Source organism: Oryctolagus cuniculus, chromosome 11 (assembly GCF_051225735.1).
Source record: "Oryctolagus cuniculus isolate XC-2025 breed Fujian yellow rabbit chromosome 11, ASM5122573v1, whole genome shotgun sequence".
Taxonomy (NCBI): Eukaryota; Metazoa; Chordata; class Mammalia; order Lagomorpha; family Leporidae; genus Oryctolagus; species Oryctolagus cuniculus.
Genome location: NC_142877.1, coordinates 173,310 through 199,578, shown reverse-complemented (window position 1 = coordinate 199,578; position 26,269 = coordinate 173,310). Strand labels below are relative to the sequence as shown.

General features: G+C 61.1%; 2 protein-coding genes across 4 annotated transcripts in view; both read left to right on the top strand.

The window, feature by feature from the left end:
• Positions 1-18,274, top strand: part of PRPF6 (pre-mRNA processing factor 6) — a 37,380-nt gene extending 19,106 nt beyond the window's left edge. The window contains exons 1-13 of one of the 3 annotated variants that reach the window (XM_089306869.1): positions 784-864; positions 2,978-3,096; positions 3,844-4,062; positions 8,060-8,182; positions 9,413-9,534; positions 10,863-11,001; positions 11,841-11,960; positions 12,106-12,282; positions 12,813-12,946; positions 13,421-13,512; positions 14,983-15,097; positions 17,243-17,369; positions 18,052-18,274. In XM_089306869.1, the coding sequence (XP_089162995.1) occupies positions 3,055-3,096; positions 3,844-4,062; positions 8,060-8,182; positions 9,413-9,534; positions 10,863-11,001; positions 11,841-11,960; positions 12,106-12,282; positions 12,813-12,946; positions 13,421-13,512; positions 14,983-15,097; positions 17,243-17,369; positions 18,052-18,204 (1,563 nt within the window). In that variant the 5' untranslated portion in view covers positions 784-864; positions 2,978-3,054 and the 3' untranslated portion in view covers positions 18,205-18,274. Of the gene's footprint in view, positions 1-783; positions 865-2,977; positions 3,097-3,843; positions 4,063-8,059; positions 8,183-9,412; positions 9,535-10,862; positions 11,002-11,840; positions 11,961-12,105; positions 12,283-12,812; positions 12,947-13,420; positions 13,513-14,566; positions 14,768-14,982; positions 15,098-17,242; positions 17,370-18,051 lie in introns of those variants that run through there. The other 2 variants (XM_051829067.3, XM_089306868.1) reach the window with 2 other exon arrangements.
• Positions 18,275-18,349: 75 nt separating this feature from the next.
• On the top strand, positions 18,350-22,273 carry C11H20orf204 (chromosome 11 C20orf204 homolog). The gene is made up of 6 exons (XM_089308820.1): positions 18,350-18,433; positions 19,024-19,217; positions 19,433-19,541; positions 21,302-21,544; positions 21,637-21,789; positions 21,959-22,273. Exons 1-6 carry the CDS (start codon positions 18,350-18,352, stop codon positions 22,124-22,126), a joined length of 951 nt encoding a protein of 316 aa, XP_089164946.1. The 3' UTR covers positions 22,127-22,273.
• The last annotated feature ends 3,996 nt before the right edge of the window (positions 22,274-26,269 follow it).

Below are 26,269 nucleotides of genomic sequence, written 5' to 3'. Positions count from 1 at the left end.
TCGAGGGACACCCAGACTGTGTTCTGGGCTCCTGACTTTGGTCTGGCCCAGCCCTGATCTTACGGCCATTTGAGGAGTGAACCAGTGGGTGGGAGATCTCTCTCTTTTCTGTCTCTCTGGCTTTAAAAACACACACACACACATACACACACACACACAAAACTTGTGGGCTTTGGACATAGTCTCTCCATGTGTAGTGGGTTTAGTGTCGCGTTGAGAGTCAGGGTGTGGAGCTGTGGCCGGGTGCTCTGGTGGACACATCCTGCCCCGGCCTGCCGACAGTGGCTTCATGGGGCTGGGGCTGGGACGTTGCAGACCAGGGAACTCCCCTGACGCTGCTGCTGTTCTAGGCCCATGTGTGATTGCTGTGTAAGCAGCAGCCCTGTAGACTGGTGTCTGTCTTCACGGTGTCCATTGTACCTGCAGGACGGAGGCCTCTCACCTGGGGTGTTTCTCTCGGCTGGTGTGGAGGCCCCCTGCTGTTCTGCCGGCTTTGTCTGAATGGCGGGCTATGAGGGGCCCTAGATTCGCATCCTGGCTGTCAGTGGGCCAAGTAGGAGAGCAGCTAATGCAGATCGAGGCGCAGCAGCAGCACAGGTGCTGTGTGGACCCACAGGTAGACCACAGGTGGTGCCTCCCTTCTTGGCCCTTTGACCCTAAGGTGGGCCAAGGAGTTGAGACCGCTGAGCAGCCGCCTGTGGCTCACCTGTGCTCACCTCGAGGGAGGTGTCTGCTGGGGCTCAGTCAGCTCACCTGCACTGCACCTGTGCTCAGCTCCGCCCCGTCTGCTCAGCTGTTTCCCATGCGATGAGGCCGCCCCCACAGCCAGCCGGGGCTCAGTCTGTCACCAGTGCTGACTTTCTGGTAGGTGGCCAGCGGCTCAGTCACTTCATGTCTCTTAGCCAAGTGTCCAGCAGCGAAGTCTCTGGGTCTCTGGGTGTTTGCGGAGAGGCTCGTTCCTCCAGGGGCCTGCAGATGCGCTTCCCTGAGGCGGGCACAGTCAGTTCGCTGCATCTGGGGCACGAGCTGGAGGGACTTGCTGCTGAGCTGTTTGTTGCTTGGACCCCCCCCCCCCCGGGGAGCCTTGGGGACTCGGGGGATGGGTAGAATGGCCTCCCCCTTCCCAGGCATGTGTCCCTGCAAAGTGCAGAGCCCCAGGTCGACACACATCTTCCACGGTGATGCCACAGGGGTTTTCATCATGGAAGAGGTTCCTCCTTGCCCCAGACCCCGGGACCTTCCATGTGTCGCTGAGGGCAGCCCTTGGTTCTCCCAGGAATGGATGCAGGCTGCCATCTGGCTTGGCCATAGGAGAGGGCAAAGGTTCTTTCTCTTCAGACGGGAGAGGGGGTTGCTTCCACTGGCCAGTGGGGTTCAGAGGGGGTCAGGGGACCTTGTCCTGGCCGTCTTCCCCAGACAGTTGAGGCTGTGGCCTGTTTTCACATGAGGAGTTTTCTGAGCCTGCCTTCTGCACCACTGGATCTTAGGTGGATTTTCAGCAGGATTGGTCCATGTGTTTACAAGAAGCAAGCTTGGCCGGGGGCTGGGTTGTGCCCCGGGGTAGCTTCGAGCGGTCACCACCGCCCCTGCCAGGGCTGCCTGCAGAGCCTCAGCCTGCTCCCGGTGCTCACGCTGGGTAATTCCGGGTTCACCCTGTGGTTCTGGGCCCTTGGTTGCACGTGGAACAAGGGTTCTGCTTAGAGGTTTGGGAGCTCCCAGACTGGTTGGTTGAGCCTGGTCCCTTTCCTGCTGACCTGGGTCTCGGTGGGGCCGAGCCAGTGTAGGGAGACTGCTGGGCATCTATGTCCCACCCTCTCCCTGGGAGCCAGGCCAGGGGTACTCCATGTTTGTGGTTTTTTTTTTTTTTGGTGTGTGTGTGTGAGTGAGTGATTTTTGCTTGTTTGCCTGCTTACTCACAAGCTGGCCAGCTGCCCCTCCTCTGTGTGTGATGGTCCTCTCGCGTACACATCTGGCTTTGACGTTTCAAGTCTGGAGTTGGGAGGATGAGCAGTGCCGTGTGCCACCCCTGCTGTGACAGGCGCCAGGAACACAGCCGTGACATCTATGTTTTTCTTTTTCTTCCTAAGACTTACTTACTTGTTTGAAGCTCATAGTTATGGAGAGCTCTTCCAGTGTCTGGTTCGCCCTCACAGATGGCCACGGCAGCCAGGGCTGGGCCAGACAGAAGCCGGGAGCCTGGAGCTGCGTCTGGGTCCCCCGTGTGCAGAGCGCTTACAGCATCATTTGCTGCCTCCCAGGCAGGCGCCTTAGAGGGGAGCTGGGTCCCACCAGGCCCTGAGTGAGGTGCAGGTTCCCGTGTGGAAGTTTGACCTGCTGCGTGCTTGTCCCAACTCTGTAGAACTTTTATTCATTCACTTAAAAGACTGAGTTATAGAAAGGAAAGAAAGAGAGGGATCTTCCATCCACTGGTTCACTCCTCCAGGAACTCCGTCCTGGTCTCCCTGTGGGTGGCAGGGGCCCAACCACTCAGGCCATCCTCTGCTGCTTTGCCAGGCACATTAGCAGGGAGTTGGGTCAGAACTGGAGTAGCCAGGACTCGAACTGGTGCTCATACAGGATGCTGGCATTACAGGCAGCAGCTTAACCCACTGTGCCACAACACCAGCCCCTGTGTGGATTGGAGGTGTGCAGCTCGATATCTCTGCGAGTGATGCACCCTGGAAATCCAGTGTGCCCAGTTGGAGACCATGCCCTCTCCCCAGAGTGCCGTCTTCCTGTGTGTGTGGAACCGCACGGGGTGAGCTCTTGGGTGGGCTCGCAGGGTCAGTGTCCAGCACCTCCCTGCTTTCTGGTACAGGGTGCCCTGCCTTCTCTGGTCTGAAAGGACCCTGGTCTCAGCGTGGGGCAGCAGCTCGCTCAGGACGAGTGCTCAGGGGAGAGCCTCCCCTGTTTGGTTCCCTGTGACCCCATTTATTTCCCTGTTCTGTGACCCCATTTCCTGTTTGACCTTCCCCAGCCCTTGAGCACGTTCCCAACTCAGTCCGTCTGTGGAAGGCAGCTGTGGAGCTGGAAGAGCCAGAGGATGCCAGGATCATGCTCAGCCGGGCGGTGGAGTGCTGCCCCACCAGCGTGGAGGTGAGCCCCCGGTCCGCGGCGGTGGCGTGGCAGAGCCCAGCATCCGCTTGGGTGGTGGTTTCTGGTGGTAGGCAGTGTGTGAGCCCGGGGCTCTGTTCTTTAACGTGGCTGCTGGGCAGGGGGTCAGTGGCTCCCGTGGTCCTGTGCAGAGCAGCGTTGACCACCATGGAAAGCTCTTTGCTGGACCTCCCTTCTAACTCAGCCCAGATTTTGTAAGAGGGAGTGGATAGTGACAGAGGGCAGGGCTGTGTTTCCTGCCAGCCCGACGTGGGGTCAGCTGTCTGCCTCGAAGCTCCAGTTCCCAGCATGCTGTGCCGTGGTTATTGGTCTGGGTTCTGTGAAGCCAAGTGTGTCTTTAATTAACCCCAAGGGCTATTGTGAAACTGTCTATAAACAAAATTAATCTTACTTTATTTACATAAGAGTTACTGGAGCCCATACCCATTTTGGGAATGGAATGTTGCGGAATCAGCAGTGAGAGCTGAGCATCCTCTCACCTCTGGCTCAGCGCCCCCATCCAGTCTGGCACGCTGTGTGCGTTCAACCAGTGTTTGGGACATTTGACCAAGAACCCTAACTTTTCATGCTAACCAGAGTCCCTAAGGCTGCCATAGCATTTCATGGGCTCTTTTGAAACAGCCCCTGGGAGCTCAGGAGGAGTGTGGTGGGCTGTCCAACCTGGGGGCTGTGCTGAGTGCTGTCGTAGCTGGGCCAACATCCCCTCTTTCTGGTGTCGTCTCTGGACAGCTCTGGCTTGCTCTGGCGAGGCTGGAGACCTACGAGAATGCCCGCAAGGTGTTAAACAAAGCACGTGAGAACATTCCTACGGACCGCCACATCTGGGTCACTGCCGCCAAGCTGGAGGAGGCCAACGGGAACACACAGATGGTGGAGAAGATCATCGACCGAGCCATCACCTCGCTGCGGGCCAATGGCGTGGAGATCAACCGCGAGCAGTGGATCCAGGTAGGCTGCTCCAGGTGTCCTGCAGCAGACGCTGGGCAACAGTGGACAGCTGCCACTTGGAATGCTGGCCCGTCTCCGAGTCCTGGCTCCACTTCCACGCCAGGCATCCTGGGAGGGAGCCTGTGATGGCTCAAGTAGTTGGGCCTCTGTTACCCCTGTAAGAGAGGAGGCTTGAGTTCCAGGCTCCTGGCTTCAGCCCGGCTGGCCTGCGCTGGCCATTGCAGGCATGTGGGCAAGGGCAGATCTCTCCCCGCCCCCAGGTAAGTAAGTCCATACACGGAGTCCCCTCAGGGTTAAGTGGGACAAGTGTTCTCGTGCAGGTGGGAGAGGCAGGCACAGGAGTGGCCCAGCCTCTGGACACTCTGGGCTGTGAGTGTGTTGCAGTGGACACACGCACATGGAGCATTTGCAGTGCCTGACAGGTGTGGCAGGACTGCTGCCTGTGATGATGCTTTTTTTTTTTTAATTTTTATTTTTTAAAAATTTATATATTTATTTGAAAGAGTTACACAGAGATAAAGAGAGAGAGAGAGAGAGGTCTTCCATCCACTGGTTCACTGCCCAGTTGGCCGCAATGGCCGGAGCTGCGCCAATCCGAAGCCAGGAGCCAGGAGATGCTTCTGGGTCTCCCACGCAGGTGCAGGGGCCCAGAGACTCGGGCATCTCCCACTGCTTTCCCAGGCCACAGCAGAGATAGGATAGGAAGTGGAGCAGCTGGGACTCAAACCAGCACCCACGTGGGATGCCGGCACTGCAGGCAGAGGCTTCACCGGCTACGCCACAGAGCCAGCCCCGTGTGTCGGCTTCTTCATTCTTTCTGTCTTTTCGCGTTCTGTGTGTGGCTCTCAGTTGGAGAATCTCTCAAGATCAGGACTCAGCTGCCATCTCCTACCTCCCTCTTTCTCCCCCGTCTCCTGCTGTCCTCCAGCGGGTCACCCAGCTCTCCGTCTCGAGGCTCTGCCTGCACAGGTCACTCTCCGTGCACCCCAGTGCCCCACCCCTGCCGGCTGCCGGGGTTCCTGGGACTGGTCCCTGGCAGCTGTGGCCACGCGGCCCAGGCGCCCTGGGCGGCTATGCTGTTGTTCTCTCCTCCTGGGGAGGCTGAGTGTTCCTGCTGCTCCTCCTTCATGAACTCTGCCCTGGCAAGACGTTTGCTTTTTTTTTTTTTTTTTTTTCTTCTCTTTTCTTAAAAGGTTTATTCCTGGGTCTGGTGCTGTGGCGTAGTGGGTTAGGCTGCCACTTGCAGTGCCGGCATCCCATATGGGCACCAGTTCAAGACCCAGCTGCTCCTCTTCCGATCCAGCTCTCTGCTGTGGCCTGGGAAAGCAGCAGAAGGTGGTCCAAATGCTTGGGCCCCTGCACCCACGTGGGAGACCTGGAGGAAGCTCCTGGCTCTTGGCTTTGGATCGGCACAGCTCCGGCCGTGTGGCCACCTGGGGAGTGAACCGGTGGATGGAAGACCCCTCTCTCTCTCCTCTCTCTCTCTCTCTCTCTCTCTGTGTGTGTGTGTGTGTGTGTGTGTATAACTCTGACTTTCAAATAAATAAATAAATAAATAAACCTTAAAAAAAATTATTCCTATATGTGAAAGGCAGAGTTACAGAGAGAGAAGGAGAGATTAGTGTTCCATCTGCTAGTTCCCTCCCCAAATGACCACAAACGGCCAGGGCTTAGCCAGGCTGAAGCCAAGAGCCAGCAGCTTCTTCCCGGTCTCCCACGTGGCAGGAGTTCAAGTAGTTCGAGAACCAGTGGATCTTCTGTTGCTTTTCCCAGGCCATTAGCAGGGAGCTGGCCAGTGCCCGTATAGAATGCTGGTGTTGGCAGGTGGAGACTTCACCCACTATACCACAACATTGGGCCCCATGCTTTTTTTTTGCTTTTTTTTTTTTTTTTAATTTGAGTGACAGCAAGAGAGCTCCCATCCCATGGCCCAGATGGCAGTGACCCAGGCACTGCTGCCTCCTGGGTGCACATTAGCAGGAAGCTGGAATCAGGACTGGAGCCAGGACGTGGCCCAGGCGCTTTGTGTGGGATGGCAGGAACTCAAGATCCGCTGGTTCACTTCGCGGATAGTCGCAGCAGCCAGAACTGGGTCAATCCGAAGCCTGGAGCCTGGAGCTTCTGGGTCTTCCACATGGGTGCAGGGGCCCAAAGACCTGGGCCATTTTCTACTGCTTTCCCTGGCCGTAGCAGAGAGCTGGATTGGAAGTGAAGCAGCCAGGACTTGAACCGTTGCCCACAGGGGAAGCCAGTGTCACAGGCTGTGGCTTTACCTGCTGTGCCACATAGTGCCAGCCCCATAGTTATCTGCTAAATGTCTTGGTTGTGTTGCTTGTAGCGCACATTTTTCTTAAACAATGATCAGCATCCCTTTTCCTTTTTTTTATTTAAAGATTTATTTATTTATTTATTTGAGCGGCAGAGTTACAGGGAGGGAGAGACAGAGAAAGGTCTTCCATCTGCTGGTTCACTCCCCAAATGGCAACAGTGAGTGAGAATGGGCCAGGCCGAAGCCAGGAACCAGGAGCTCCATCCGGGTCTCCCACATGGATGTAGAGGCCTAGGCACTTGGGCCATCTTCCACTGCTTTCCCAGGCCGTAGCAGAGAGCTGGATTGGAAATGGAGCAGCTGAGATTCAAACCAGCACCCATATGGGATGTCAACATGGCAGGCGGAGGCTTTACGCACTGTGCCACAGCGCCGGCCCCTTGGATCATCTTTTCATTTTGAAGAAGGGTCTATATTAATATATGTGCATATAAATTTTAAGTTAATCAATTTATTTGAAAAGAGTTAGAGAGAGAGACAGAGAGATCTTTTATCCATTGGTTCACTTCCTAGATGGCCAGAATGACTGGTGCTGGGCCAGGCTGAGTCCAAGAGCCTGGAGCTTCTTCCAGATCTCCCATGCAGATGCAGGGGCCAAGCACCTGGGCACGGGCCTGCCGCCCTCCCAGCACAGCGGCAGGAAGCTGGGTTGGAAGCAGTACAACTGGAACTCGAACCAGCTCCACTTCTGATGCAGCTCCCCTCTGGTGCACCTGGGAAAGCAGCAGCAGATGTCCCAAATACTTGGGCCCCTGTACCCATGAGGGAGACCCAGAAGAAGCTCCTAGCTCCTGGCTTCAGCCTGGCCCAGCCCTGGCCATTGCAGCCATTTGGGGAGTGAACCAGTGGATGGAGGATTTGTCTCTCCTCCTCGCTCTGTAACTCTGCCTTTCAAATAAATAAAAATAAATCTTTAAAAATAAATAGTTTTATTTATTTTTATTTTATTTGAAAAGCAGAGAGAGAGAGAGATCGTCCATCCACTGGTTCCCTCCCCAGATACCTGTGACAGCCAGGACAAGGCCAGGAGCCAGGAGCTCACTGAGGTTCCCCTGTGAGTGATGGATTCAAGTACTTGAGCCATCACTGCTGCTCTCCAGGATGTGCTTGAGCAGGGAGCTGGATTGGAAGCAGAGTGGTCAGGACTTGAGCTGGGCGCTGGGACGCGGAGCAGAGACACAACTGCTGTTCCTCACGCCCACCTGCAGGAGCTCGTCTGCCTCTGGAGCTGTAGAGCCCTCCGCACGACCCGGCGTTTCTGAGTGTCCCACCGGCTGGCCTGCCTGCTGCAGTGTCCTTGGGACATTCTGGGGGCTGGTCCCTCCCCAAGTTTCAGTTCCTCCTCCTATCTGGGGGGAGTGTCCCCTTTTCTAGCCAGCTCTAAGTCTCGCCTTCCAGTCTGACAAATACCAGTTTGGGAAGCTTGTTTCTTACCCTTACTGCTTTGGAAGTTCATTTAGTATTTTAGTAGAGAAACCACTCAGTGGCTTAATATAACCTTGTATGTGGTGGGTGCTTAGGTGGTGTGGCTTTGCTCAGTCACTCGGGATTTCTCCTGTGTGTTTGTGAGCAAGGTGGAGGTGCGCTTCAGCCACAGCAGCCATGACGCCAGGTGTCCGGGCTCTGCCTGCGGACCCTAGAAATGGAAGCTGTGTGTCCTCCTTTCAGGATGCCGAGGAGTGTGACCGAGCCGGGAGTGTGGCCACCTGCCAGGCAGTCATGCGCGCTGTGATTGGCATTGGCATTGAGGAGGAAGACCGGAAGCACACCTGGATGGAAGACGCCGACAGTGTGAGTTTGCGGAAGGCCATTCTGAGCCGCACTCGGGCCTGGCGTGGAGATGCCACCTCAGCCTCCATGTCTGCTTTGGGTCACTGTGCTCAGGATAGAGAGGTTATGGAACCACAGTTGATAAATAAGGTATTTAATGCAAATGTGATATTTTCTCTCTGTTTCTCTCTTTCCACTTGTTTTTAAAAAAAGATTTACTTATTTGAAAGGCAGAGTTACAGAGAGAGAGGGAGGGAGAGAGCTACTGTCCGCTGGTTCACTCCCCAAATGGCTACAACAGCCACGGCTGGGCCAGGCTGAAGTCAGGAGCCTGAAACTCCATCCAGTCCTCCTATGTGGGGCTTTCCCAGGCCGTTAGCAGAGTTGGATTGGAAATGGAGCAGCTGGGACTTGAACTGATGCCTGTGTATGATGCCGGTGTCACAGGCTTAACCCACTGCACCACGGTGCCATGCCCTGGTGTGTGTTTCTTTTTTTCTTTCCTTTTTTTTTTTTTTTTTTTTAACAGGCAGAGTGGACAGTGAGAGAGACAGACAGAGAGAAAGGTCTTCCTTTTGCCGTTGGTTCACCCTCCAATGGCTGCCGCGGCCAGCGCGCTGCGGCCGGCACACTGCACTGATCCGATGGCAGGAGCCAGGTACTTCTCCTGGTCTCCCATGGGGTGCAGGGCCCAAGCACTTGGGCCATCCTCCACTGCACTCCCTGGCCACAGCAGAGAGCTGGCCTGGAAGAGGGGCAACCGGGACAGAATCCGGCGCCCCGACCGGGACTAGAGCCCCGTGTGCCGGTGCCGCAAGGCGGAGGATTAGCCTAGTGAGCCGCGGCGCTGGCCCGTTTTTCTCTTTTTTGTTGCCTCTTTCACGTGGACTGAGCTAAGCACAGCATTGGGGCAGCAGGTGAAGCTGCCGGCTGTGCCGCGGGATCCCATACGGCACCAGTTCACGTCCTGGCTGCTGCACTTGTGATCCAGCACCCTGCTAATGCACCTGGGAGAACTTTGAATGGAATTCCAGGCTCCTGGGCTATAGTGGCTGTTTGGGGAGTGAACCAGTAGACAGAAGATCTATCTTTTTCTCTAACTCTGCCTTTTAAATAAATTGATAGATAGATAAATAAATCCTTTAGACAAATTTAGGTTGTTTATTTGAGAGATGGAGAGCAAGATAGAGAGCTCCTGTCCGCGGGCTGGTTTCCAGAATGCCCCTCTCATACCCCTCTCCTCTGCCCTAGTGTGTGGCCCACAATGCCCTGGAGTGTGCACGTGCCATCTACGCCTACGCCCTGCAGGTGTTCCCCAGCAAGAAGAGCGTGTGGCTCCGAGCTGCCTACTTCGAGAAGAACCATGGCACCAGGTACGTGGTGGGCACCTCCAGCTCCTGCCCACCCCGCGCTCTGTCACTGAGAGTGGGCTCTGGTGAGGGCGGGTGGGGCTTGGCAAACTGCACATGTTCACGGCAGCCTTTGCAGCCCCTTCCTGCCAAGGGTCATCACTGTTTTACAGTCGAGAAACCCAGGCCTTAAAGGAGGCCTGTGCTGCCCAAGTCCTTGCCCGACTTCAGGGAGCGCCTGGGTGTGGGAGCTGGCCGCAGAGGGAGGTACAGCAGTGGGCCCAGCAGGCATGGTTTTCATTTAGGCAGTGCTGGCTTTGGGTTTTGGCTGCTTTTCGTGCTCAGAGGAGGGCCTTGACAATTTTAATTGTGCTTTTTAATTGAAAAAACCTTTTGGGTCTGCTGTATTGGCTGTAATGCTGATTAATGAGGCGTTGCCGGCTCTTGTTCTAAATGTGTCCCTCTCCAGGGCATCCTCTCGAGTCCCCACGCCCCCTCCCTTTCCCCTCCTGGGTCCTCGGACACTGCTCCTGGTTGGGAGTGGGGGGCAGCCTTCATGGTTTCATTGGGACTGTTGAGCCCTGTTTCTTTGATTCTCTGTCATTGTTCAGCTCGGGCTTTCCAGGGTGTGCCCCTGCCCCACCTCCGCCAGCTGGCTTAGGTTTGGGAGTCAGTCGCATAGTCTGAGCTAGGGCAGGACCCTGCCCGTCCAGACTCACGGCCCCGTGACCTGAGCGTGTGCTGCTACCTTAGCCCCTTGGGCTCGGTGGGCAGTCACCAGCCACATACTGCTGACGTGCAGGACAGGAAGGGGAGGCACGGGCTCGGGGAGCCTGGTCTTGCTCTCAGTGTAGTCTCACGCTTTTTCTTGCTGCTGAACACACTGAGGGGTCTGCAGCACAGGCTGATGGGAACAAGGGCCCATGGGCTGTACAAGCCGGGGGCTTGCGCCCGACACCCCAGGCTGGCCGGGGCACTGCTCACTGTTCTTCCAGTCGGCCAGCTTTCGGGATGCCAGGATGAACTCGGGATCATAATGTTTATCATCGTGCCGGGGGCACTTGTGGTTCAAGATGAAAAGGCCTTTCCTGTCCCCAGACTGGAGTTATCGCTGGCTGCAGGACGCGGCTGTAAAGCGTCTCCTGTGAAGTCTCTATCAGGCCCTGCTGTTCAAACAGTGTGCTGCTTTGTGGGGCTCTTCAGAGCCCAGAGACGGGTTTCCCCACACTGCCCCCATTGTGCCGTCTGGTGAATCATTGACCGCGTGGGACTTTGGAGCAGTAACTGTCTTTTCGGTGACCCTTGGCTGTGAGCACCGGGTGCCCTGGTTGACGGTCTGGCCTCTGTTGCAGGGAGTCTCTGGAAGCGCTGCTGCAGAGGGCCGTGGCCCACTGCCCCAAGGCAGAGGTGCTGTGGCTCATGGGTGCCAAGTCCAAGTGGCTGGCGGGGGATGTGCCCGCTGCAAGGAGCATCTTGGCTCTGGCCTTCCAGGTGGGTGAAGGGTCACCTGTGCTGGACCCCGGCCTTGGCACCTGTGCAGGTGGTCTGGGCTGCGAGGGGCCTGTGAGCAGAAAGCCCAGCTAGGGGACACTTAGCTCTTGGTCCCCCCACTCGGAGTGACCACAGGTAATACCTGTGAGAGAGCACAGAACACTGGGTGGCACGTGGTGCCTGGCCACAGGTGTCGCCTGCTGTGAGGTGTCTCGTCCCGCTCCCTGGCGCTTCCTCACGTGCTGTTTGCAGCCCTCTCTCCAGTAAGCTGTGGCCTCAGCCCAGCCTAGCGCAGTCAAGTCCCCTCCTGACGGATTCCCTGTCAGGGGTCGGTCAGGGTGAGCTTCCTGCTCTTGCTGCTGCTCCGAGTCCAAGCAGTCAGCGAGCTCCCCCGTCCCCGCTGTCACGTGGTCGTCATGCATGTGGCCCCAGGTGGCTGTGTGGATCCAGTGCAGTCTCGCGCTAAGGGGTTGGAGGGCTCCACCCCAGTATTCACTGGACCTTGGGTTGCATGGAGCCCAGGCCTGGCCCTTGGGAGCCCTTGCTGCACCAACGGCGACACACTGAGCACCCTCCATGCCTGCCCAAGCCTGGGGGAAAGGGCAAGGGGTGTGGGGTCCCCTCGGGGGCTTGTGGGGCCATCGTTGCTGAGTGCTGTGGAGGCTTCCTCTCGGGCCAGGGAGTCGTGAGTGTGTGTTTTCTGGATTCTGCTGTCATCCCCTGGCCCAGCAAGGGCTTAGAGCAGGGCCTGGCCTGGCTCCAGACTGCCTGCTTCAATTGTGGTCTGGCCCGGCCCCTTCTGTCCTGAGCCCCACTTGGCACTGCTGTGCTCCCCCCAGGCCAACCCCAACAGCGAGGAGATCTGGCTGGCGGCCGTGAAGCTGGAGTCGGAGAACAACGAGTACGAGCGGGCCCGCAGGCTGCTGGCCAAGGCCCGGAGCAGCGCACCCACGGCCCGGGTGAGCGGCGGCCGCAGGGCTGGCCTGCTGGGGCTGGGGGTGCCACACGGCGTCAGGGTGGGGGGTGAGAAGGGCGGGAAGAAAATCCACCCCGTGAAGATGGGGGGCCTGGACGCCGACCCTCATGACCGCCCGTGCCTCCCAGGTGTTCATGAAGTCCGTGAAGCTGGAGTGGGTGCTAGGGGACACCGCGGCCGCCCAGGAGCTGAGCGAGGAGGCCCTGCGGCACTACGAGGACTTCGCCAAGCTCTGGATGATGACCGGGCAGATGCAGGAGCAGCAGGGGCTGACGGAGAAGGCTCGGGACGCCTACACCCAGGGGGTGAGTCTGCAGCCGCCGAGGGGTCTACACCAGGCTGAGTCTACAGCAGGGGGCGGGGTCTGCACCAGACTGAGTCTATACCCACGGCGGAGTCTACACCAGGGGGTGGAGTCTACAGCAGGGGGCTGAATCTACATCAGGGGGTGGCATATATACCCAGGCTGAGTCTACACCTGGGACAGAGTCTACACCCAGGGGGTGAGTCTGAGTCTATCAGGGGCTGAGCTGTTGCTGGACACTAACAGGATGAAGTGTCCTGGTGCTGACCTTACCCCACATAGGCGAGCTGCAGGCTACTGGTCAGTTCTTACCTGGACTCCCGGAACGGGACTCTGGCCCCTCGCCCCACACTCCGCTTTCCCTCCTCTGAAGCTAAACACACTGAACTCAGGGCTAAAGTGTGCACACCTGGGCACAGGTGCAGGCCACAGCACACGTGTCCAGCTGCACACATGCCTGGGCACAGGTGCAGCCCTGAGATGGTCTCTGCACTGCCTGGGCACCCCTCTTACTTGATTTGTTGGCCACAGCTGAAGAAGTGTCCCCACTCCACACCACTGTGGCTTTTGCTCTCCCGGCTGGAGGAGAAGATTGGGCAGCTGACCCGAGCACGGGCCATTCTGGAAAAGTCTCGTCTGAAGAATCCCAAGAACCCTGGGCTGTGGTGAGTCCTGGGGCTCAGCTTGCATGGGGTCCAGGCTGGCGGGGCAGATCGGTGTCAGGACAGTGACCCGGATCCTGGCTGGTCTGGGGTGGTTTGGTGCGGGTTAACTTGGCTGTGATGCTGCTGCGAGAGCAGGTTCCACGGGGTCCTGGGCGGTGCCTTGCAGGTGAGGAGATGCCTGTGGGGGAGGACAGTGTTGTGCCCCCGGGGCCACACTGGACATCTTGTAGTGGTGCCCTTCCCAGGCCAGGCCAGGCCAGGCCCCTTGCTCTGGGCATCCCTCTCACTGCTGGGCAGCGGCAGAATCTGGGCCGTCTGGTGGTGCTGCCGCAGCTGGGAGGTGACTGAGGTGGGCCAGGGGCCTGTGGGCAAGTCGCCTTCCCCTCCTCGGTGGCTCTGCTCTGTGGAGCTGTGAGTTGGGGCTGCTGCCCTTGGCGAGGGAGGAGCCTGAGACTGCGCGGCCTGTCTTCTCAGGTTGGAGTCAGTGCGGCTGGAGTACCGGGCGGGGCTGAAGAACATTGCCAACACGCTCATGGCCAAAGCACTACAGGAGTGCCCCAACTCCGGTGAGGGCCCTGCCTCCTCTCTCTCACTCTCACTCTCTCTCTCTCTCTCTCTCACTCACCCCCCCTTATCTGGTCCCAAGCCTTTCGCTAACACGGTAGGGAAAAGTGGGGATGAGATGGAAGGGAGACGTCACCCTCGTGCTGCTGCTCAGGTCTTGGGCGTGGAGCTGTTGTGGGATGTGGGTCCCACGGGGTGCCAGTCACCACCCTATAGCTTTGTTAAAAGCAGGACATTTTGCGAGAATGTCGTGGACTTAGATGCTCTGTCCACTTCATCCACTTCACCAGGCTTGTTGTGCACACTTAGATCCACTCCCTTTTTTATTTTTCTTAAACATTTATTTAGTCATTTGAAAGGCAGAGTTAGAGACAGAGAGGTCTTCCATCTGCTGGTTCACTCTCCAGATGGCCACAACAGCTGGAGCTGTGCCTGTCCAAAGCCAGGAGCCAGGAACTTCTTCCGGGTCTCCCAGGCGGGCGCAGGGACTTGAAGACTTGGGCCGTCTTCTACTGCTTTCCCAGGCCGTAGCAGAGACCTGGATTGGAAGTGGAGCAGCCGGGGCTCAAATTGGCCCCCATATGGGATGCAGGTGGTAGCTTTACCTGCTACACAGCGCTGGCCCCTCTCCACTGCCTTTTTTTTTTTTTTTTTTTAAGATTTATTTTATTTATTTGAAAGAGTTACAGAGAGAGGTAGAGACAGAGAGAGAGGTCTTCCATCCACTGGGTCACTCCCCAGATGGCCACAACAGCTGGAGCTGCGCCGATGCGAAGCCGGGAGCTTCCTCTGGGTCTCCCACGTGGGTGCAGGGGCCCAAGGACTTGGGCCATTTTCTACTGCTTTCCCAGGCCATAGCAGAGAGCTGGATTGGAGAGGAGCAGCCGGGACTAGAACAGGTGCTCATATAGGATGCCGGTGTTTCAGGCCAGGGCGTTAACCTGCTGCGCCATAGCGCCAGCCTCCACTCCGATTTTTAATCTGATACTGCTTTGAGGTAGCTGTCTTTCTGTTTGAGTCTTCACTAGCAAAAGGTTTTTTTTAATTTATTTGAAGGACAGAGTGAGAGACCAGTACCTTCCATATGCTGGTTCACTCTCCAAATGGCCACGATGGCTGGGGCACAGCCCCAGGCCCAAGCCAGGAGCCTGGAACTCCATCCGGGTCTCCACTGCTTTCAGGTGCGTTAGCAGGAGCTGGACCATGGCCCTTGCCCTGCATTTGTGGTTGCTCAGTTGCCGTGGGTTCTCAGACGGGAAGTTACACAGCCGGTGGGAGGGGCCTTGCAGGCGCTGGAACTGCACAGAGCCGAAACAGTGGGGCTGCCGTTCTGGCGGTGGCTCGAAGCCTCTGTGGCTCCCCAGCAGGCCCTGGCTGTGGTCAAGGCCCTCCTAGCCCGTGTGGTGTGGGGGTAGGTTCCTAAGCCGGAGCGGAGAGGCCACGGCACAGGCGCATCACTGTCTGAGTTGCAGGTGTGCTGTGGTCTGAGGCCATCTTCCTGGAGGCGAGGCCCCAGAGGAAGACCAAGAGCGTGGATGCCCTGAAGAAGTGTGAGCACGACCCCCACGTGCTCCTGGCCGTGGCCAAGTGAGTGGCTGCCCTCGCGGGGTCCTGAGGGGCTGTGGGGGCTCAGTTCCCCACAGCGGGTGGTCTCCAGGGAGGGGCCCCACCACGTGGGCTCCTGGCAGTAAGGGGGTCGCCCCTCTGCTCTGGGCTCCCTCGCTGTGACCGTGTGTGCTGCTCTCGTCTCAGCCACTGTGACACCTGCCTTGACCTGGGATTCAGGCCAGGCTTACGCACAACTTAGAAAAGGCTTCTTGGGGGTGGGGGGCCCCTCGGTGCCTTCAGCTCTGATGGGGGAACAGTGCCCATGGGTTCCACCGTCATCAGTGGACCTGGGAGGTGGTCACAGGGGATGAGGCTGGGGTGTGAACGCACATGGCCGTGAAGCCCAGGGTGGGGGCAGCTGTTTGTGGCTACAGCAGAGAGCCCAGGGCAGTGGGAAGGCTGGGGTGTGCAGTGCCTGCAGGGCCTCGAGAGCCATCTGACCCTGCAGGGTCTTAACTCCCTTCTGGGAAGAGGACAATAGCCGAGGGGCTCGGCCTGAGTCTGGGCAGGAGGTAGGGGCAGGGGTAGTGTTGGAGGCGGTCAGGAGGGGTGTTGGTCTCCTGCGTGGGCTCTGAGGCCTCAGTGAGGACAGCGGCTTGTCCACCGGAGGTCTCCCTCAGCTCTGGAGGTGGCAGCTTGTGACCGTGGCGGTGCGGCCCTCAGAGCCCTGCCCGGCACCTCCACCAGTGCTGTGGGTGTGTGGGAGGGGGCATGGCCTAGCTTCCTCCTGAGGAACTTGCGTGCGGCTCGATAGGGCGGCCATAAAACCTTATAAAAAGCTTTGCTAAAGTAAACAAGGCGCTCCTTGCCGTTCGGCAGCTCAGTGTCCGTGTGTCAGCTATCTGGGTTTGTGTTCTTGAAATCACAGTTTATCTAACACCAAGCAATTAAGAATACCACAAGGCTTAAAAACCAATCAGGTTATCTGGGCCCGAAGTGATTCCTGGTGGTAACTGCCAGGCTTCCTGTGCACTCTCAGTGGGGGTGGGGCCGGGTGAGGATGGAGGTCACCCCACTCCTCAGTGACCCTGCCTTGGGCCGGTGGGGTGGGGGTGGTCTGACAGGCCGTGCTCTGGGCTCCCAGTGCAGGTGTGCCCCTGGCCTGAGTTCCCAGGCTCTCTGGCAGGTGCAGCTGCTGTGGCCTGGCCTTGAGCCCTGGTGCCCAGGGGTGTGGTGGGGCTGCGTGGGCACAGACCTCGCTTCTCCTGGTCACCTCCTGTAAACATGTGGAAACTGGAATTAAAAGATGCATTTGTCTTGGTGCAAAAATGATGAAATCTTTGTCTTAATATGCATTTTCTATGAACTTTTAAAAAAGATGTATTTATTTACTTGAAAGGCAGCGTTACGGAGAGGCAAAGCCAGAGAGACAGAAAGAAAGGTCTTCCATCCACTAGTTCACTCCCCAAATGGCCGGAGCTGGACCGATCCAAAGCCGGGAGCCAGGAGTTTCCTCCGGGTCTCCCATGTGGGTGCAGGGGCCCGAGGCAATGGACCCATCTGCTGCTGTTTGCCAGGGCGCTAACTGGAGCCCATACAGGATGCTGGCACTGCAGGTGGTGGCTTCACCTGCCACGCCACAGCATCACCCCATCTGCCTGTTCACTCCCCGAGTGCCCACGAGAGCTGGGGCTGGGCTTGGTTAGAGTCAGGGCCTGGAACTCAGTCCAGCTGTCTCACGAGGGCGGCAGGAGCAGGAGCCCCGTGGTGTTGGACCCAGGCTCTCACACGTGACACTGGGCTGCCTCTGTGGGCTTTATGAAGATGCCCCGGATGCATGGACTCGAGTGTTCTGCACCAGACATCTTTCAGCTGCATTTTCCGTGAACTTTTTGAAGTACCCTCACGCTTAGTCCAGAGAAAAGGAGGTTTGGAGGAGTTTGAAGATGCTGTGTGTGAATTTTGCCGCAGGGGACATTTGCTGGTGGGTCTGTCCTAGGAGGTTACGTGCAGGCTGGGACACCTGCCTCCCTGTGAGGGCACTGGGTTCAAGTCCCCGCTTCTGCTGTCACAGCCCCATGGAGGCAGCAGAGGTGGCTGAAGTAGCTGGCCCCACCCTCCATATGGGAGACACCGTTGGCTGTGTGGCCACTCACCCAGGGTGCCCCCCCTCTCCCGGAGCAGGCTGTTCTGGAGCGAGCGGAAGATCACCAAGGCCAGGGAGTGGTTCCACCGCACCGTGAAGATCGACTCGGACCTGGGGGACGCCTGGGCCTTCTTCTACAAGTTCGAGCTGCAGCACGGCACTGAGGTGAGACCCGGGCTGGGTGTGCCTCCCTGTGGGGGCGGGCACAGCCCTGGTGGGCTCAGGCTCCAGAGCTGCTTTCTGGCTGCAGTCCACACCCTGAGACTTGGACGCCTGGTCCGTTTCAGGTGGCCTTTAGTGCACTTCAGTGAGTTGTGTGGTGGCTGGGGCCAGGGCTCACCTGTTTGTTGGGGGCAGATGTTTGGTGTCGCTGGGACCCCTGTGTCCCAGGCTGGGGGCCCTGGGTTCAGGTTTGCTTCCTGTGAGTGCTCCCCTGGGAGGCAGCAGGTGCCAAGGAGCTGGGCCCTGCCACGCACGCGGGACACCAGGATGGAGCTCCTGGCTCCTGGCTCCTGGCTGTGGCCTGGCCCAGCCCTGCTGTTGCAGCTGTTTGGGGAGTGAACTGGCAGATGGAAGGTCTCTGTCTCTGCTCTTCAAATAAACAAACTTTTTTTTTAAAGAAAGAAATGGGAATCTTGTTGGTCTGAGCTGGCTGTGGCTTTCCCAGGGACCCTGGGCAGCAGCTGCCTCCCAGGTGTCGTTAGAACCATGGCCACAGGGCCTGGCAGCTCCCAGCTGTGCCTTGTGCTTGAGGGGTGTGGTCTCCCCAGGGCCTGCCCTCTGCCTCCAGCTGGGGCTCAGGGAGCAGCCTGGGCGGGGCCGTGCTGATGCGCCTGTGGCCCCCCAGGAGCAGCAGGAGGAGGTGAAGAAGCGCTGTGAGAACGCGGAGCCCCGGCACGGGGAGCTGTGGTGTGCTGTGTCCAAGGACATCGCCAACTGGCAGAGGAAGATCGGGGAGATCCTGGTGCTGGTGGCCGCCCGCATCAAGAACACCTTCTGACCCTGCTGCTCCCGCGGGCTCCCGGCGAGGCGGGGCGGCCTGGCTGTCCTCATTAAAGGGGTTCCTGCGAGCTCTTCCCTGGGTTGTGCTGTCACTGCCCTGGCGGAGATCCCACAGACGGCCTTTAAGTTGTGGCTCAACCATGATGCCGGGGTTGAGCTGTGCCAGGAGCCTCGTGTGGCTGCAGCTGGAGGCTGCAGGCTGTCTCCTTGGCCTGTGGGCACAGGAGGTTGGGGGGACGAGGGTGCTGCACACAGGGCTGAGGGCGAGGGCACTGCTGGCAGGGGTAGGGGTGAGGGTGAGGGCGCTGCTGGCAGGGGTAGGGCTGAGGGCTAGGGCGCTGCTGGCAGGGGTAGGGGTGAGGGCGAGGGCACTGCTGGCAGGGGTAGGGGTGAGGGCGAGGGCGCTGCTGGCAGGGGTAGGGCTGAGGGCGAGGGCGCTGCTGGCAGGGGTAGGGCTGAGGGCGAGGGCGCTGCTGGCAGGGGTAGGGGTGAGGGCGAGGGCGCTGCTGGCAGGGGTAGGGCTGAGGGCGAGGGCGCTGCTGGCAGGGGTAGGGCTGAGGGCGAGGGCGCTGCTGGCAGGGGTAGGGGTGAGGGCGAGGGCGCTGCTGGCAGGGGTAGGGGTGAGGGTGAGGGCGCTGCTGGCAGGGGTAGGGCTGAGGGCGAGGGCGCTGCTGGCAGGGGTAGGGGTGAGGGCGAGGGTGAGGGTGCTGCTGGCTGCAGTCGCAGCAGCTGGAGGCTCCCTGGAGCCTCGGTGCAGCCTGGCCCAGTGCCGCCCCGGGGTGTCCACACTGCCCTCGGAGCTCCCTCCCTTCTGTAGGTGGGTGTTTTGTGCTGCTTCACGGTCATCCGTTTCATCCTGGAACACTTGGACTTCCCCCTTCTTGGACTGGAAACTGCCCTCTTCAGGCCTGGGGTCGGTGCGAGGGCCCGGCCAGTTCCCTGGCGGTGGTTCGCAGGCCTCGCTGAGCGTGGCTGGAGATCACAGGCCGGCGCAGAGCTGCGGGTCTTCAGGTTGGCCCTGGAGGAGACAGGCGGGCTCTCAGGCTGAGGCCTGCTGTGTGGAGTTGTGGCCAGAGTCCACAGAAGGGTCTTGGTGCCAGGGCGGGGCTCGTGCACGGTCAGGGACCATCTGCCCGAGGGGACGTGGGGTGGGGCGGGGCGCCACCAGTCGCCTTGGCTCTCGAGTGCTCTGTGGCAGTTGCTTGACCAGAGCCCGCCTGTCCCAGGCAGGTGTGGACACCAGGAGCAGCGCGGGGCAGTGGCTATTCCGTGCAAGCCGTCAGCCCCCAGCTTGTCCACTCCTCTGACCTCACAGCCGACAGTGCTGACGACCAGGTGGGCAGCCAGGCTCTCAGAGAAGAATGTTCCTGTGGGGCTCCCTGCAGAGCCCCTGCATCGCCAGTGTGTGGACGTGGCCCTTGCTGTCTCATCTGGTTGGGGGCAGGTGCCCTGGGGTGATTGCGCTGCCCCCCCCCCCCAGGGGAAATGCCCTCAGCTCTGGGATTTTAGCCACAGCTGAAGGCCAGGGGCCTTTGGCCTGCAGACCAGTGGTCACAGCTGGGCACTCTGGGGCAGCAAGTACCAGAGGAACAACCCTGGGACTGGAGGGGTGAAGCCAGGCCAGCAGTGGGGGGCGGGTGGGGCCACCTGGGTGCCAGGGTGCAGGAGCTGGCAGCCATGGGGCCCCCAGGAGAGTGGCACCTGCTGACCACTGAGGCAAACCCACTAGCTGGCCCTGCACTGCCTCCGAGGCACCTGCACAGCAGCCCTGGACCCACTGGGTAGGCTGCCGCTGGCCTCTGGAGCCAGGCTTGCCGATTGCTCGGGGGTGGGGAGAGGGGGCAGGGCTGGGGCTGTTGGGCCTCCCTCCCTCCCCTCCCTCCCGTGCTGGAGGAGCCAGCTTCAGACGGTCTCCCTCTGCCTGCCCTGCACAGTCCATCTAGGCAGCCAGTCCAGGGGGACCCCCGTGGCGGTGCAGGTGCCCTGCACTGCCCACCCAGGGACCCTGGCAGACCTCAGGATCATGTGAGTGGCTTGCTCGAGGGAGTGAGGGAGACCCAGACCTGGAGAGGCCCATGGTGAGCAGCTGGGGCCTCTGGGGAGGGGGCTCGCCTGGGCCTAGGGGCTGGGATGCCCCATGCCACTGGGAAGTCCCCAGTTGGTCCTGGTGCCGGTGCCGGTGCCCTGGCCTCGCCTGCACGGGTGGGAAGGAGTCTTGGGGCAGACCTGTGTTTTCCTCCACTCTGGGCTGAGGCTGGGGTTGGGTTTTGGGCACTGGGGGGTGGTCACAGGGGCTCCTGGGGGCACGGTGTGGGACTGGACATCCGTTCAGCTCCAGCCAGCCTGACTGTCCACTGTGGCCTCTGACCCCTGCTTGCAGAGGGGAAGGAGACTTCACGCAGGCGCCACCCTGGGACAGCGGCTGCAGGGGCTGGTTGGGGTGCTGTTTGGGAAGCCGAGTCTCGTCTCGCTTGGTTCACATGATTGATTTTGCAGCCTGAGTCAGTGAGTGACTCCAGCCTGGGGGCCATCAGCTGGCTCCGGGGTGCTTCCCCTGAGCAAGTCCCCTCCTCTGTGGGGGAGGCATGATGGGACAGCCCCTTCCTCCCCCATTGCCTTGGGCTGGAGGGGGGTTCCCGAGCCTTCCTCTTTCAGTGAGGTGTGGCTTGGAGGGCCAGGGGAGCCCACTTCCCACAGCTCAAAGCCAATGAGGGTGGGGACACCAGCCCAGGGCGTCCCGAGTGGACGGGCAGGATTGTTGCCACAGGGCAGGGCAAGGCTGTGCTGGGGGGGATTTCCTGCTGTCCCGCGTGGCCCAGGGAGCTACCGGATGAGCCCTGCCCCATGGAGCCTCAGCCGGTGGGGGGGGGGGCGTGGCCCACCCTTCTGGACCCGCCCCTCTTGCAAGGCTCCGTGGAACGGCCTCCCACGCCCCGTCACCCACGGAAGAGCACGGAGCTGCCCGTTTCCAGGCCCCTCAGAGCTGCTCTAGAGTAGGTGGGACCTGTGCCTGGAGCCTGATGAGTTGAGCCACTTCCGGGGCTGCTTGTTGGGCTGCGGGGCCCCGTAAGCCCCCGACCTGGTGTCGCCTCCAGGTGCGCCCTACGCCGGTGCTCTGGGTGCTCCTGCTGGCGCTGCTGGGGACCACGCCGAGCCGATCCGGGCTCCGCACCTGCAGCGTCCCGGACGTACTGCGCCACTACCGCGCCATCATCTTCAAGGACCTGCAGGCGGCGGTGAGGAGGGGCACGCCGGGCGTCGAAGGCACAGGGCCGGGCTCACGACGCCTCCACGCCACTCAGAAAAACCCGCCCGGGGCCTCCTGTGGCGCCCAGGAGGTACAAAGGCGGCCCCGACCCTTGCGTGCCCTGTGGCCTCACGACCGGGCGCCGCCCTCATCCCCCGCTGGGTTTCCTCCCTTGCCTCCCAGGAACACAGCATCCTCCTGTCCATCGCGTCCCTGGGCCGGACCCTGCGCCGGGCAGTGGAGGCGGGCCGCCGCGGGGCCCTGGAGAGAGCGGCGTGGACCGTGGCCGTCCGCACCGAGGCGGTGATGCGGCGCCACTGCGGGACGCTGCGCCAGGTGTGCGTCCTCGGTGAATGCGGACCCAGAGCACCCCCACCCCCACCCCACACACCGCGCGCCCTCACGGCCCTGGGGCTCACGTCCCGCCCGCTGGCCAGGCGGCGACTCCCTCCGTGGGGCGGGCGCGGGCACCCTGCGCATACACTGACCGCCTCGTCCCCGACAGCAGCACCCGCGGCCCCGGGCGCGCGCAGCTCGGCGTCCCGGCGGCCGGAGGCGGCTCCTGCTGCGAGCCCTGGACACCGTCGCCACCTGCTGGGAGAAGCTCTTCGCGCTGCGCGCTGTGGTCCGGCCCGGGCCTGCCCCCAGCGTCCTGCGCCCGCCTGGGAACTGAGGGGTCCGCGACAGAGCCTGGGATGAACCCCTCGGCCCCCCTCTAGCCGACGGGCCCTTCGCAAAGTGCGCAGGATTGGGAGAGGCGCGCGCCGCCGGCCCCCGGAGGTGTCCTGCTCCGCAGGCGCCCAGGGACACCTCAACAACAGGAGCTGGGGTTACCCGCATCCCACATTGCGGTCCTGGTTACTTCCGGCCCAGCTCCCCGCTGATGCGCACCCCAGGAGGCGCGGCGGTTGGCTCGAGTGCTTGGGCTGCTTATTACCTCGGGCGAGACCCCGGGGGCGTCCCCGTTCCCGGCCTCTACCTGCAGCCCTGGCTGTTGTGGGCATTGGAAGAGCGATGAATCTATCATTCTCCCCCTACCCCCGCTCAAGTAGATGACAAATAAATGGGGCTGGTGCTGCGGGTCCAGCTCTCGCCTGGCTGCGGCTACAGGCGCCCCCGGACAGCTCCGCGGCGGGCAGCGCGCGAGGCCGCGCTCCCAGCTTCTGGCGGCAGGGGGCGGGCGCGAGACACGGCCCACGCGGCCGCTGCCCCGGACTGGGTCCAGGGGGCCCTAAGGAGCGTCACGCATCCGTCCTGCTTCAGCCGGGACCGAGGGAAGGGGTGGAAATGAGGGGGGTGGGGAGCTTGGTGAATTCAGAGCAAAACAACCGGATAAAGGAAGCGTGGCTGGCTGGAGCTGGGCCGGCCGCTTCCTGGTGCCTGAGCGGCCCCAGCCCCTCTGCTGGGGGCCTTCCGGCTACTGGGTCGGTGCTAACGCCCCCACAGCCACATGGACCTGGCCGGCTGGCAGTGCACGCTGGGCTCAGCCCTGTCCTCGCCTCCGGAGTCAGCGAGGCAGGCCTTGCCCAGGAGAGCACAGGGCGTTCAGTGTGGGGCAGTTGTTGGCCAGGGGACAGCATAGATGAGGAACTGTGCATGCCCAGTCACACAGCCATCCGGGGGATGTGGGAGCCGTGGTCACTCGCACAAGTGCGGACCACTCCCAGGTCGCGGGGCTCCAGGGAGCAGGGGGCTTGGGCTTCCCCGGGTGCAGGAGGGGGTGAGGGCAGGTCCAGAGTCCTCCTTGTGAGCTTGGGGCACATTAGTAGGGGAGTGGAGGAGTGCTGAGGTGCCAAGGACACAGGCTGGGTGAATTTACACTGCCCCCTTCCCCCCCGCTAGGCAAGGCCCAGTGTGGTGGGGGCAACAGCTGAGAGCCCAGGGCTCTGGGTGCCGGGACAGGCCCTCCACAGTGGCTGCCCCCGCCCCAGAGGCAGTGGGACTGGGCACGGTCCCACAGCTGCTGCTGCCCTCCCGTCTGGGCTGGGCCATCAAAGCCTCAGGGTTTGGGGGTCAACACCTGGGTCCTGGACCACAGCCACGGGGATGCTGGGGGTCCTGCATCCTGGCCCAGGTTCCTCCCCAGAGCCTCCCACCACTGTCAGCCTGGGGGACCCCCGGCCAACCCAGCACGGAGAGGAGGGGTTTCTGATCTCACAGACCAGGTAGCCTGCCATGAAGGCTCAGACTGCTGAGAGACATGGAGAATGGCGGCAAGCCGGTGCCAGTTCACGCTAAGCCCGGGACCCCGCCGTGGGCCCGCAAAGCTCCTGCATAGTGGCCATGGTTTGCTGACGTGGCCCAGCCTGCAGCACAGGGACCACCAGTCCTGGGGCCATTCAGCAGAGGCCACAGGGCCATAGCCAGGCACTGCTACTGTGCTGGGCCTGCACCTGCAGTGTCCTCACCCCTGCCTGCTGTCCCTTCCCCGGGAGGTGGACGCTGTGGCCAGCAAGAGGGAGCGGTGCCAGGGTTGTGCAACTTCCTGAGCCCAGGAACCCCCGCCTCTCCCCCCCCCCCACCATGTGCAGCTCTGGCAGGAGGGGCCAGGCCGGCTTTGAAGGGAGCCTGGGTCCCATGGCCTCCCCAGACTGGGAGCCTTTGAAAGAACATCTGGAACTCGGGCACCCGGCAAGCTGGGCTCCGGAGTTTCACACCAAAAGTTAATCCTGACTTTGCCACTTGTGTGTTCCCCTCCCCTGCCTAAATGCCCACCATGCTCAGGCCCCGTGCACGCTGGGAGGGGCGGTCTGCTCCGTTGCCTGCACAGCAAGGAGGCCGGGAGGAAGCACCTGCTCTCAGGCCCGAGTGAAGCCGGGTTTTGCGTGTGGACGCTCCAGCCCCAGGTGTGCAGGGATGCCGCTCCAACAAACAAGGCCCCCACCCCAGGAAGCACTCACTGGGGGAGGGGGTGCCAGGTGCGGGACCCATTGTCCCGGCCAGTGGCCTTTGGAGCCCTGGGGGAGGCTCAGGGACAGCCCCCATCCTGCTGCCTTCCCAGGAAAATACCCAGTTTTGTAAACACAGAAATAAACAACCATCACTCCCCCCCACCCTCTTAAAATCCGGGAAAGCAGCACGGACATCGCACCTGCTGTGGGAAGCCAGTTCTAGTTTGGGGGAGGGGGAGGGGCAGACTCCTGAGGTTAAGCACCGCCCCCCGGGGGTCACCTCCCGCCTCCTTGGAGTCCTCAGGTGCTGCCTGCCGAGGGGACAGCGCCCAGCACCGTGGGGTCCTGCCTCCCCCACTTGTGCCAGTTGCGGCTTGGGAGAGAGGACCAGGACTGCCCAGCAGGTGAGAGGCGGTCCGTGGGCGGCCCCAGCGCCCCTGCCCGGCGCTAGGCCAGGGGTCGGCGCTGCCGGCGGAGATAAGCGCACCCAGCGTTTCCTCCGCGCCGCCGCTTCCTGTTTTCTCGCGGCGGGGGGAGGGAGGGTGTCGTGGGAGGCGGGGGCGGGGCCGAGGTCGCAGGGGTCGGGGGAGCCTGGAGGTGGGGGGGGGCGGAACCCCCCCACGCCCTGGCCCGACTCCCCCCCCCCCCCGAAGGACCACCCTTGGCTCTGCCCAGCTTGGGCCCCACTGGGGGCCTGGCTGAGCCTCTCCCTGCAGAGCCGTGGTCCACCCTCAGCCCTGGGAGGTCTCTAACTCAGGCCTGGTCCTGACAGGTGCAGAACCACGCAGCTTTAGGGAAAGCAGGCACCCGCTCCTGGGATGTCACTCAGCCATGCGCGCACTGCGAACAGGGCACCAGGTCTGAGACCAGTGACTCCAGGTGCAGCCTCCCTGGTCCGGCTCACCTGAAGGACACCAGACTCAGGGCAGCCAGCCCCACGTGTCCAGTGTTCTGTGCACGCACACGGGTGATAGGTATGAGTTGTGTGTTACACGTAGTGGGATAGTGCAGTACAACTGCCGCTTGGAGGAGTTGCATGAAGCTGCCCCGCCGCCCATGCTGTCCCCCCGCCCCCCCACTGCTGTGCTGTCCCCTGCTGCTGTGTTGTCTCCCCCCCATGCTGTCCCTCTCCCTGACCCCTGGCCCATGCTGTCCCCCCCCGCTGTGCTGTCTCCCCCCTCCCGTGCCACCTGCCCTCCCAATGTCTACCCCCATGCTGTCTCCCCACCCCCTGCTGTGCCACCTCCCTCCCCATGCTGTCTTCCCTGCCCCCCCTGCTGTCTCTCCCTGCCCACCCCGTATTGTCTCTCCCTGCCCCCCCTGCTGTCTCCCCGCCCCCCCGTGCTGTCTCCCCTACCCCCCCTGCTGTCTCCCCCTGCGTGTCCACGACCACCATAGCTCCAGAGCAGAACTGACAACCGGGGACCTCCGTGAGCCATAAGCCGTGAGCCCAGGCGAGAGCAGGACAGGGGTCCAGTGCAGAGGGTGGGCTTCCTCCGGGGTGATGATGGTGGCGATGGCTGGCAGTGACCCTGTGAATTGTACGCCCGCGTCTCATGTAGGTTTTGGAGAATATAAGACAAGCGGCTGAGTTTTCTAGAGTATTCCGACAAGTGGAGGGAGAGAGAGGCTTCGGTCCCCCCCACGCCTGCCCTGCTGGGCCCAGTGTGGCCTTGTCGGTGCCAGGTGCGTCCCAGGCGTGTCCCAGAGATGACCACGTCTGCTGAGGCTGCTCCAGTGCTGCATTGGCCCCCAGTTCCCCGGACCCCTCCTCAGGGCTGCCTGCTGGGGGTCAGCGTTGCTCCCAGCTCCCTCCCACAGGCTGGGAGCAGGTGGCTGGTGAGGCTGCAGGAACTTCCCACAGGAGGAGGTGGCCTGGGCCTCTCCTGACTCAGCGGGGCGAGGGGTGGGGACTTCCTTTCTCA